The 12,242-nt window shown below is 36.7% G+C and overlaps 3 protein-coding genes across 3 annotated transcripts; all 3 read right to left on the bottom strand.

Annotated features, from left to right (window-relative positions):
- Positions 1–976: 976 nt before the first annotated feature.
- Positions 977–2,529, bottom strand: LOC127905566 (peroxidase 56-like). Its single transcript, XM_052454579.1, has 4 exons — positions 2,255–2,529; positions 1,900–2,088; positions 1,654–1,819; positions 977–1,577 (listed from the first exon to the last, which is right to left on the bottom strand). The coding sequence occupies exons 1-4, from the start codon at positions 2,474–2,476 to the stop codon at positions 1,171–1,173; spliced, it is 984 nt and encodes a 327-aa protein (XP_052310539.1). The 5' UTR covers positions 2,477–2,529; the 3' UTR covers positions 977–1,170.
- Positions 2,530–4,498: 1,969 nt separating this feature from the next.
- LOC18108883 (peroxidase 56-like) lies at positions 4,499–6,051 on the bottom strand. Its single transcript, XM_052454578.1, has 4 exons — positions 5,777–6,051; positions 5,422–5,610; positions 5,176–5,341; positions 4,499–5,099 (listed from the first exon to the last, which is right to left on the bottom strand). Exons 1-4 carry the CDS (start codon positions 5,996–5,998, stop codon positions 4,693–4,695), a joined length of 984 nt encoding a protein of 327 aa, XP_052310538.1. The 5' UTR covers positions 5,999–6,051; the 3' UTR covers positions 4,499–4,692.
- Positions 6,052–8,019: 1,968 nt separating this feature from the next.
- LOC18100863 (peroxidase 56) lies at positions 8,020–9,538 on the bottom strand. The gene is made up of 4 exons (XM_052454577.1): positions 9,265–9,538; positions 8,943–9,131; positions 8,697–8,862; positions 8,020–8,620 (listed from the first exon to the last, which is right to left on the bottom strand). The coding sequence occupies exons 1-4, from the start codon at positions 9,484–9,486 to the stop codon at positions 8,214–8,216; spliced, it is 984 nt and encodes a 327-aa protein (XP_052310537.1). The 5' UTR covers positions 9,487–9,538; the 3' UTR covers positions 8,020–8,213.
- Positions 9,539–12,242: the final 2,704 nt, after the last annotated feature.

Here is a 12,242-nt window from a genome sequence, read left to right on the forward strand (position 1 = left end):
ATACCCGCCCAGACACATGATACTTTACAAGACCATGTCTTCTGCTAGTTTCGAAGAAACCATATACGTGAAAAATACGTGCATCGACCATCCTCAGATTCTTTAGCTGAACCAATAACTTATGTTGGCCTTTGAAGACAGAAGAAACACATAAGACTTTGCATCATGCGTGTGTAATAAGCAGGATTCACTCTATGCTTTTGTTACAAAGAAAAAAACTGCTCAATAATTAACTGTCACACAGTGCATGGAAACCCACCAGGGAATTCTGATCAGTTCCCACCCTTCTATAAAACTGAAGAGATTATAGAGCCTTGAATAACTCAGAATACAAGGATTTCAGCTGATTAAGAATGCAGACAACATCAAACAGCAAGACGAACGGCTTGATGTGAAAGTGGCTGCCAAAAATGGCGAAGATTATGCATTTCATATTACGAAGAAACTTGGCTGGCACCCTTCTTGATTTCGACCTAACTAGCATGGGCTTTTTACATGCGCTTTGTTTCTGTGTTGCGTGCTGACAATGGCAAGCAAATTGTTCTTACTCTTTCTGGGATCTAATATTTAGACCTTGAAACCAAAGAATAGTGGTGCAAGCTATAAAACAAATTAAGGGAACTCAGATCACACTTTATTCCTGTATAGTTCCATCATAACAGAAAATTTAAATGACTTCCTGCTCACAATGACAGGAATCTCTTTAATCACATATAAAATATTTAAAGAAAATATACAGAAAATTAAAGTCATGATATGATTCTCCTTCTATAGACAAATAAGTAGAGGCATTTGGGTAATGAGATTTTACGAGGAGCACATATAAAAATGTTCTTCCAGATTGAATACTTGCTGCAAACTTAGGTAAATTTCTGTGAAGATGTTGGGTATGTTCATGGGAGTTGCAGTCTGCCCAAGCATGCATATATTCATGGCCTAGCCAAAAGAGTGAAAGAAACTGTAGCAGGTATTAAAATACTATGAAGGTAGTGGATGTTTATATTCGTATGAAGAAAATATTGAATAAATCACAAGAAATAACATGAAGGCAAAACCTCAAATTATGAAGTACATCCTGCAACTAATTGGGTTGCAAATGTGGGGGAAAATAAATGAAACAAATACAAATGAAATCACACGTGCATTTCAGGAAATCAATAGAAGATCGATTTAATTCACAACAGCACAATGTTTCCTGATTTCGCCTTGTTCGCCGGTCAGGACTCCAATGTAACCCATTTTCACCATGGATTCAGCAAAATCTTGTGCAAAAGTGGATCCCTGTGTCATTGACTGAAATTTGACATAGCCTCTTGTTTCAGCATCGTCAAGAAGAGCTGCATCAGATCGGAATAGCCCTCTTCTTTTAGCTACAATGTTGTAGTAATCTTCGTCGAAAGACTTGAAGCTACCAGGGTCCATCTCAACGACTGTGTTGGAGTTTCCAGGCTTACATTTATTCTTCAGTTGAGCAGCGTATCTTGGGTCCAATGAAGGGTCAGTATCTCCCTTGCCTGTGAAATTGTACAACCTGTTCGAGATTATGGTACAGTGTCCAATTCCTATGGTGTGTCCTCCTGTCACCAAAACATATTCCAAGTAAATACGCTGATATTTTGCTTAATAGATAGCTTTTTTTGTTACGAAAACTACCTGATAAAACTGCAAGGTCCTTTACACTTAAACCCGTTGCAGCAAATTGTTGTTTCAGGACAGTTATGTTGGCAAAAGGAGATGGTAAATTGAATAAAGCCTCGTTGGCAATCGACACCCTTCCGTCTCTGCGTCCTGTGGGAACATCCCAACGTGGTCCGCCAATCTGAATGGAAAAACTGGTTAAGCATCGGCATAATGATCCAGTTAATCAGTGGTGATAAATTGTGTTGGTAAATTTGATACCATTAGAACCGCGTCACGAGCAACCAAGGCCAAGATATCGGCACAGGAAACCACACCAGGACACTTCTTTTCTAGTGCTGATTTTACAGCATCAATGACATTGAACCCTCTTAAGGTTTTATTTGGGATGGCGTCTTTCTCAGCTTGATTATTCTTTGTAGAACTTAGGAGCACAGAACCCTCACATCCCTGGAAAGCATAACTTGTTAGGATATGAAATTGTGTGGTTTCCTAAACAAGATGAAAACGCTTGATTTCCAAGTGCTTTTGTGGCAAGGTAACATTGAGATGATGATGATGATATCAGATACATACTGTGTAAATTGCATACTAGTACTTCAGCTTAAAAGCTTACCCTGATAAAGCAATCATGGAAATGCATTCGTAGCAGAGGAGCAGCAAGGGTTCGGTCCCTAGAGACGTAACGATAAAGAGTTTGATGGACTATAAGCTCTGCATCAGGACATGCTCTCTGGTAGAATCCGAGTTGCAGCCCCCCTGCATTAGTGAGGCCTGCAAGCAAAAAGGCGAAAACGAGTTGAAGAAAGCAGACCGCGAAAAGCTTTTGAATAGCCATTTTCCCTTGAGTGAAGTTTTAAAGCTGTACTTCAAGGATGAGATGGTTTGGAACACAAGTGCTGGCATTTTATAGTTGAGCTAAGGTCTTTGACAGTGTCTTTGCACGAACTGTCATTTGATTAGTTACGAATTGTTGGTGTTTATATGAAAAAGTCAACAATTTAAGAGCTGACCCACAACAAATTAATAACTAATCAAATGACAGTTTGATTAATATTTTACATTGCTAAATAATGCTTATATATAAGAGAAAAAAATTGAAAAACATTAGCAAACTTGCAAAGAAAAACTATCGAAACCTCTAAAATATGTTTTCTGAACTCCAAACAAATTTGAAAGTTTTTTTGGGAGGGGAAGTATTGTGTTTAATAAAAAGTTCAAGCACATCGAAATGGAAGAATTTACGTTAGAATGAGTCGAGTTCATATCAAAACATGCCCAGAAAATAATAGTTAACAGAATCTTAGCCTACACTCAACCGTTTAAATTATATATAGCTCAACTTGCATTAAACATTCTCCCATTGGCTACCCACCAAAAATAATTTGGCAAAGCAGACAAGCATAGATTATAGATACTGCTGTGTGACCATTCAGGATATTATAATAACCAAACTCTCAAGAACAAAGGCCTAATCACGAAACGAAATATTATATGTGAATGCTAGGTTTAAAGCATGCTGTTCACGACTTTCTGCCAAGTATACATTGCCATGACTTGTTCTGATTTTCTCTCTTGTTGACCTTATGAAAGAACGAGGTTTCAAGAATGATTTTATAGTATTCTTTAACATACCATTTCAAGTTTTCTGAGTTCTGCCGCTACAAATGCCGCAGTGAAATCTGAATCTGAATTTTTAATTACTTGATTGTGAAGAACCATTTTAGATTATATTTACAACATTGAATATAATTGGGATTTTTTTTATTGATTCTAGGAGTTGGCAGGTATCGTACTATCGAACATAGCCGTTTTAATAATAAATGAATATTTATTGATTAAGCATTATTGTATTAACTGGAACTGGTCGTGCAATATTCTTAATACCCGCCCAGACACATGATACTTTACAAGACCATGTCTTCTGCTAGTTTCGAAGAAACCATATACGTGAAAAATACGTGCATCGACCATCCTCAGATTCTTTAGCTGAACCAATAACTTATGTTGGCCTTTGAAGACAGAAGAAACACATAAGACTTTGCATCATGCGTGTGTAATAAGCAGGATTCACTCTATGCTTTTGTTACAAAGAAAAAAAACTGCTCAATAATTAACTGTCACACAGTGCATGGAAACCCACCAGGGAATTCTGATCAGTTCCCACCCTTCTATAAAACTGAAGAGATTATAGAGCCTTGAATAACTCAGAATACAAGGATTTCAGCTGATTAAGAATGCAGACAACATCAAACAGCAAGACGAACGGCTTGATGTGAAAGTGGCTGCCAAAAATGGCGAAGATTATGCATTTCATATTACGAAGAAACTTGGCTGGCACCCTTCTTGATTTCGACCTAACTAGCATGGGCTTTTTACATGCGCTTTGTTTCTGTGTTGCGTGCTGACAATGGCAAGCAAATTGTTCTTACTCTTTCTGGGATCTAATATTTAGACCTTGAAACCAAAGAATAGTGGTGCAAGCTATAAAACAAATTAAGGGAACTCAGATCACACTTTATTCCTGTATAGTTCCATCATAACAGAAAATTTAAATGACTTCCTGCTCACAATGACAGGAATCTCTTTAATCACATATAAAATATTTAAAGAAAATATACAGAAAATTAAAGTCATGATATGATTCTCCTTCTATAGACAAATAAGTAGAGGCATTTGGGTAATGAGATTTTACGAGGAGCACATATAAAAATGTTCTTCCAGATTGAATACTTGCTGCAAACTTAGGTAAATTTCTGTGAAGATGTTGGGTATGTTCATGGGAGTTGCAGTCTGCCCAAGCATGCATATATTCATGGCCTAGCCAAAAGAGTGAAAGAAACTGTAGCAGGTATTAAAATACTATGAAGGTAGTGGATGTTTATATTCGTATGAAGAAAATATTGAATAAATCACAAGAAATAACATGAAGGCAAAACCTCAAATTATGAAGTACATCCTGCAACTAATTGGGTTGCAAATGTGGGGGAAAATAAATGAAACAAATACAAATGAAATCACACGTGCATTTCAGGAAATCAATAGAAGATCGATTTAATTCACAACAGCACAATGTTTCCTGATTTCGCCTTGTTCGCCGGTCAGGACTCCAATGTAACCCATTTTCACCATGGATTCAGCAAAATCTTGTGCAAAAGTGGATCCCTGTGTCATTGACTGAAATTTGACATAGCCTCTTGTTTCAGCATCGTCAAGAAGAGCTGCATCAGATCGGAATAGCCCTCTTCTTTTAGCTACAATGTTGTAGTAATCTTCGTCGAAAGACTTGAAGCTACCAGGGTCCATCTCAACGACTGTGTTGGAGTTTCCAGGCTTACATTTATTCTTCAGTTGAGCAGCGTATCTTGGGTCCAATGAAGGGTCAGTATCTCCCTTGCCTGTGAAATTGTACAACCTGTTCGAGATTATGGTACAGTGTCCAATTCCTATGGTGTGTCCTCCTGTCACCAAAACATATTCCAAGTAAATACGCTGATATTTTGCTTAATAGATAGCTTTTTTTGTTACGAAAACTACCTGATAAAACTGCAAGGTCCTTTACACTTAAACCCGTTGCAGCAAATTGTTGTTTCAGGACAGTTATGTTGGCAAAAGGAGATGGTAAATTGAATAAAGCCTCGTTGGCAATCGACACCCTTCCGTCTCTGCGTCCTGTGGGAACATCCCAACGTGGTCCGCCAATCTGAATGGAAAAACTGGTTAAGCATCGGCATAATGATCCAGTTAATCAGTGGTGATAAATTGTGTTGGTAAATTTGATACCATTAGAACCGCGTCACGAGCAACCAAGGCCAAGATATCGGCACAGGAAACCACACCAGGACACTTCTTTTCTAGTGCTGATTTTACAGCATCAATGACATTGAACCCTCTTAAGGTTTTATTTGGGATGGCGTCTTTCTCAGCTTGATTATTCTTTGTAGAACTTAGGAGCACAGAACCCTCACATCCCTGGAAAGCATAACTTGTTAGGATATGAAATTGTGTGGTTTCCTAAACAAGATGAAAACGCTTGATTTCCAAGTGCTTTTGTGGCAAGGTAACATTGAGATGATGATGATGATATCAGATACATACTGTGTAAATTGCATACTAGTACTTCAGCTTAAAAGCTTACCCTGATAAAGCAATCATGGAAATGCATTCGTAGCAGAGGAGCAGCAAGGGTTCGGTCCCTAGAGACGTAACGATAAAGAGTTTGATGGACTATAAGCTCTGCATCAGGACATGCTCTCTGGTAGAATCCGAGTTGCAGCCCCCCTGCATTAGTGAGGCCTGCAAGCAAAAAGGCGAAAACGAGTTGAAGAAAGCAGACCGCGAAAAGCTTTTGAATAGCCATTTTCCCTTGAGTGAAGTTTTAAAGCTGTACTTCAAGGATGAGATGGTTTGGAACACAAGTGCTGGCATTTTATAGTTGAGCTAAGGTCTTTGACAGTGTCTTTGCACGAACTGTCATTTGATTAGTTACGAATTGTTGGTGTTTATATGAAAAAGTCAACAATTTAAGAGCTGACCCACAACAAATTAATAACTAATCAAATGACAGTTTGATTAATATTTTACATTGCTAAATAATGCTTATATATAAGAGAAAAAAATTGAAAAACATTAGCAAACTTGCAAAGAAAAACTATCGAAACCTCTAAAATATGTTTTCTGAACTCCAAACAAATTTGAAAGTTTTTTTGGGAGGGGAAGTATTGTGTTTAATAAAAAGTTCAAGCACATCGAAATGGAAGAATTTACGTTAGAATGAGTCGAGTTCATATCAAAACATGCCCAGAAAATAATAGTTAACAGAATCTTAGCCTACACTCAACCGTTTAAATTATATATAGCTCAACTTGCATTAAACATTCTCCCATTGGCTACCCACCAAAAATAATTTGGCAAAGCAGACAAGCATAGATTATAGATACTGCTGTGTGACCATTCAGGATATTATAATAACCAAACTCTCAAGAACAAAGGCCTAATCACGAAACGAAATATTATATGTGAATGCTAGGTTTAAAGCATGCTGTTCACGACTTTCTGCCAAGTATACATTGCCATGACTTGTTCTGATTTTCTCTCTTGTTGACCTTATGAAAGAACGAGGTTTCAAGAATGATTTTATAGTATTCTTTAACATACCATTTCAAGTTTTCTGAGTTCTGCCGCTACAAATGCCGCAGTGAAATCTGAATCTGAATTTTTAATTACTTGATTGTGAAGAACCATTTTAGATTATATTTACAACATTGAATATAATTGGGATTTTTTTTATTGATTCTAGGAGTTGGCAGGTATCGTACTATCGAACATAGCCGTTTTAATAATAAATGAATATTTATTGATTAAGCATTATTGTATTAACTGGAACTGGTCGTGCAATATTCTTAATACCCGCCCAGACACATGATACTTTACAAGACCATGTCTTCTGCTAGTTTCGAAGAAACCATATACGTGAAAAATACGTGCATCGACCATCCTCAGATTCTTTAGCTGAACCAATAACTTATGTTGGCCTTTGAAGACAGAAGAAACACATAAGACTTTGCATCATGCGTGTGTAATAAGCAGGATTCACTCTATGCTTTTGTTACAAAGAAAAAAACTGCTCAATAATTAACTGTCACACAGTGCATGGAAACCCACCAGGGAATTCTGATCAGTTCCCACCCTTCTATAAAACTGAAGAGATTATAGAGCCTTGAATAACTCAGAATACAAGGATTTCAGCTGATTAAGAATGCAGACAACATCAAACAGCAAGACGAACGGCTTGATGTGAAAGTGGCTGCCAAAAATGGCGAAGATTATGCATTTCATATTACGAAGAAACTTGGCTGGCACCCTTCTTGATTTCGACCTAACTAGCATGGGCTTTTTACATGCGCTTTGTTTCTGTGTTGCGTGCTGACAATGGCAAGCAAATTGTTCTTACTCTTTCTGGGATCTAATATTTAGACCTTGAAACCAAAGAATAGTGGTGCAAGCTATAAAACAAATTAAGGGAACTCAGATCACACTTTATTCCTGTATAGTTCCATCATAACAGAAAATTTAAATGACTTCCTGCTCACAATGACAGGAATCTCTTTAATCACATATAAAATATTTAAAGAAAATATACAGAAAATTAAAGTCATGATATGATTCTCCTTCTATAGACAAATAAGTAGAGGCATTTGGGTAATGAGATTTTACGAGGAGCACATATAAAAATGTTCTTCCAGATTGAATACTTGCTGCAAACTTAGGTAAATTTCTGTGAAGATGTTGGGTATGTTCATGGGAGTTGCAGTCTGCCCAAGCATGCATATATTCATGGCCTAGCCAAAAGAGTGAAAGAAACTGTAGCAGGTATTAAAATACTATGAAGGTAGTGGATGTTTATATTCGTATGAAGAAAATATTGAATAAATCACAAGAAATAACATGAAGGCAAAACCTCAAATTATGAAGTACATCCTGCAACCATTTGGGTTGCAAATGTGGGGGAAAATAAATGAAACAAATACAAATGAAATCACACGTGCATTTCAGGAAATCAATAGAAGATCGATTTAATTCACAACAGCACAATGTTTCCTGATTTCGCCTTGTTCGCCGGTCAGGACTCCAATGTAACCCATTTTCACCATGGATTCAGCAAAATCTTGTGCAAAAGTGGATCCCTGTGTCATTGACTGAAATTTGACATAGCCTCTTGTTTCAGCATCGTCAAGAAGAGCTGCATCAGATCGGAATAGCCCTCTTCTTTTAGCTACAATGTTGTAGTAATCTTCGTCGAAAGACTTGAAGCTACCAGGGTCCATCTCAACGACTGTGTTGGAGTTTCCAGGCTTACATTTATTCTTCAGTTGAGCAGCGTATCTTGGGTCCAATGAAGGGTCAGTATCTCCCTTGCCTGTGAAATTGTACAACCTGTTCGAGATTATGGTACAGTGTCCAATTCCTATGGTGTGTCCTCCTGTCACCAAAACATATTCCAAGTAAATACGCTGATATTTTGCTTAATAGATAGCTTTTTTTGTTACGAAAACTACCTGATAAAACTGCAAGGTCCTTTACACTTAAACCCGTTGCAGCAAATTGTTGTTTCAGGACAGTTATGTTGGCAAAAGGAGATGGTAAATTGAATAAAGCCTCGTTGGCAATCGACACCCTTCCGTCTCTGCGTCCTGTGGGAACATCCCAACGTGGTCCGCCAATCTGAATGGAAAAACTGGTTAAGCATCGGCATAATGATCCAGTTAATCAGTGGTGATAAATTGTGTTGGTAAATTTGATACCATTAGAACCGCGTCACGAGCAACCAAGGCCAAGATATCGGCACAGGAAACCACACCAGGACACTTCTTTTCTAGTGCTGATTTTACAGCATCAATGACATTGAACCCTCTTAAGGTTTTATTTGGGATGGCGTCTTTCTCAGCTTGATTATTCTTTGTAGAACTTAGGAGCACAGAACCCTCACATCCCTGGAAAGAATAACTTGTTAGGATATTGTTCTGTGTGTGCTTATGCAGCAACGTAATGTTGAAAATAATGATACAAGATAAATTCTGTTTCAGAACTGTGTAAATTGCACAGTAGTGTAGCTTAAGGGCTTACCCTGATGAAACAATCATGGAAATGCATTCTCAGCAAAGGAGCAGCAAGGGTTGGGTCCCTAGAAATGTAACGGTAAAGAGTTTGATGGACTATAAGCTCTGCATCAGGACATGCTCCCTGGTAGAACCCGAGTTGCAAACCCCCTGCATTAGTGAGGCCTGCAAGCAAAAAAGCAAGGGCTAGTTGAAGAAAGAGGACTGGGAAAAGCTTTTGAACAGCCATTTTCCCTGAAGAGAAGTTTGCAAGTTATCCCTCAAGCTGAGATGGTTCGGAACACGAGTCTGCTGGCATTTTTATAGTTAAGCTGAGCCTTTGACAGTGTCTTTGCACAAACTGTGATTTGATTAGTTATTCATTCATGCTGTTGATATGATAAGGTCAACAATTTAAGAGCCGACTTGCAATATTTTTGTCAAATGAAAAACACTTTGTTATTGCCAATTGGTTATGGCTTGAGTTGTGCTCTACACGCATTAGGCATAAGTTTTTATTTTATTTTTATTTTTGACCAAGTACTCGAGTTTGCAGAATACCTGCTCTCCTCTAAGTCTCCTTGAACGTTAGCAGATAAAGGAGAAAATCCAATTGCATTTGACTGCTAGAACTCGCTAGAAAAATGTCTCACAGAAAGAAACAGAGGAGGAAAGGCAATAAAACAAAGCAAGGAGAGAGTACGTGAGCGTGAGCTAGTACAAAGTTTTCAGAATGGCGAGTATGTGTTGGAACACAACAATGCAAGTTTGTAAGCTCCTGCAACTTAATCATGATGTTAATATAAGCTTCCTGTTAGTCTTAAAAATAAAGTACTTGACGTGGCCGAGTTAGTAGAAAGTTAAGGTTCCGAGCAATTAAGTAACGATAGGTAGAACCATCTAGGTGGTGGCCCAGTGGTAAGAGTTTGGGACCAAGAGGTTTGCTCTCTCTGTGGTTTCAGGTTCGAGCCATGTGGTTGCTCATATGATGGCCATTGAAGGCTTACATGGTCGTTAACTTCAGGGCCCGTGGGATTAGTCGAGGTGCGCGCAAGCTAGCCCGGACACCCACGTTAAACTAAAAAAAAAATAACGATATGTAGAACTAAGTCTAAGAAGAAATCTAGTAAAATATTATAATTTTTTATTCCATCGTTGAATTAAACTTAAATTTTTAAAAAAAATTCACGAGAACTGGTTCTATAGAAAGATCCCAAAATAAAGCCATGAAGGATCCCAAACCACGTAGAATTTTCCTTTTTTTTTTGCTGGATCTAAGTTCTTGTTACTTTTATTAAAAAAAAGAAACACACGCACACAAAAATAAGATGATTGCACGTTAACAAACATGTCAGAAAGACTTCCAAAATTGAAAAATGTCCTCTTGGAATGATTTGACCTCATACCAGAACATGCCTAAAAAATGTGTTAGCTAGCATAATCTTAGCTTACACTTAATCACTCAATATATATATATATATATATATATAAAACTTGCATTAAACATTCTCCCAGTGGATACCTACCCTCCACAAACAATCCACATCTCAGTCGAACACAGATTATAGATACTGTTGTGTGCCATTCAGGATATTGTAACAACCAATTTCTTGAGCAGAAAGGTCTGAGCAAGCTGTACGCGGCATTCTGCAATGTAAAGCCTTGACGGGTTGTGATTTCCTCCACCTTGTCGGCCTTGAGTGTAATCTTTTATTTACTATCATTTTTTTTAATGATAAATCAACGAGAAATCTTAAGATCATGTGAATTAAGATGACATACTCCAATAAAAGAATTGAGATTATGCATCAAGAGAAAAATATACAAACAGAAACGAAAAAAACTTGATGCAAGTTGATAAGTTCTTGCGTAAAAGATAAGATGGTATAAAACAAACTACTCATGGAAGAAAAAGAAAGGGAGAGTTTTCCTATAAAAAAAAATTGAAAATAACTGAGTCATGATAAAAAAAAAAAAAAAAAAAAAAAAAAAAAAAAAAAACATCATTCTTACAAAGAGTAAGCCAAAATTAGCCATCTAAAAAGCTAAATTTTAAAAAAAAAAATTGGCTTAAAAACAAGCAGGTGAAGGTGAGGCTACAATGATAATAAAAGTGGTGTATGTCAAACTCATGAAAAAAAAAAAAAAGCATGAGTTTGAGGAGGCATATTAAAAAAACAATCAAAGTAAATATTATTAATTATTTTCTAATCAATAAAAAAATAAAAGATCAAATAATTGAAAAATTCTAATTCTAACCCTAGACAATCAAAAAAATTATTTCAATCATCTAATTAAATGAGAAGAGCAAACATATTTTCTATATTTTATTTTATTTTTATACGTGTCCTAAGACTATATAAACTCTACATAAGTTGAATGTAATTAATATCTAAAATTATCAAATAATAATTTCCTTCTTTATTCTAAATTTCTTTTTAATCATGGCCTAAAAATATACAGAACACGCTAATTCACTAACTTTGCTGATCGATCGACTGGACAAGCTTCCGAAAGCAATTAATGGTTTTATGTTCATAAGAAGAAATTGTTGTAAATCACAGAAATCATGAAAGGCACTAACTCAAAATTATTGAGTAAATACAGATAAAAAAAATAAAAAATAAAAAAAATATGCGCAATCATTTCCTTTGATTAGATGATTGAAATAATTTCTTCATACATGCACATTATGTTAATCCATCCTCCTAAGGTCCCGTATCCTGTGTACGGGAAAGATCTTTTTCTCTTTTTTTTTCCAAAGCTGATAGATGTATTGAAGGCAGCTGTAAGATGGTGGGAGAAGATCTATACAAGGACAACAGGAAAAAACCATGGTCACTGATGGCTCAAGGATTCAACTCACCATCAAACCTATGATGCCAGCATTTAAAAGCTATCATGATAAGATTCAAGTCATGGCAATATTTGCAGCAAGAGGTTGACAGATGACAGATCAGATACGTACGGTGGGTAGCCTAAAAGAAAAAAATTCACATTGTTGAT

The sequence above is a fragment of the Populus trichocarpa genome, chromosome 7, assembly GCF_000002775.5.
Source record: "Populus trichocarpa isolate Nisqually-1 chromosome 7, P.trichocarpa_v4.1, whole genome shotgun sequence".
NCBI classification, from domain to species: Eukaryota; Viridiplantae; Streptophyta; class Magnoliopsida; order Malpighiales; family Salicaceae; genus Populus; species Populus trichocarpa.

Bases quoted from the DNA above. Each gene is read 5' to 3' on its own strand.
- LOC127905566 (XM_052454579.1), bottom strand. From the start codon at position 2,476: ATGGCTATTCAAAAGCTTTTCGCGGTCTGCTTTCTTCAACTCGTTTTC. The intron at 2,089-2,254 runs GTAAGCTTTTAA...TATGCTTTCCAG, and splicing joins TCCATGATTGCTTTATCAGG to GGATGTGAGGGTTCTGTGCT. The intron at 1,820-1,899 runs GTATCAAATTTA...TTTTCCATTCAG, and splicing joins CTCGTGACGCGGTTCTAATG to ATTGGCGGACCACGTTGGGA.
- LOC18108883 (XM_052454578.1), bottom strand. From the start codon at position 5,998: ATGGCTATTCAAAAGCTTTTCGCGGTCTGCTTTCTTCAACTCGTTTTC. The intron at 5,611-5,776 runs GTAAGCTTTTAA...TATGCTTTCCAG, and splicing joins TCCATGATTGCTTTATCAGG to GGATGTGAGGGTTCTGTGCT. The intron at 5,342-5,421 runs GTATCAAATTTA...TTTTCCATTCAG, and splicing joins CTCGTGACGCGGTTCTAATG to ATTGGCGGACCACGTTGGGA.
- LOC18100863 (XM_052454577.1), bottom strand. From the start codon at position 9,486: ATGGCTGTTCAAAAGCTTTTCCCAGTCCTCTTTCTTCAACTAGCCCTT. The intron at 9,132-9,264 runs GTAAGCCCTTAA...TATTCTTTCCAG, and splicing joins TCCATGATTGTTTCATCAGG to GGATGTGAGGGTTCTGTGCT. The intron at 8,863-8,942 runs GTATCAAATTTA...TTTTCCATTCAG, and splicing joins CTCGTGACGCGGTTCTAATG to ATTGGCGGACCACGTTGGGA.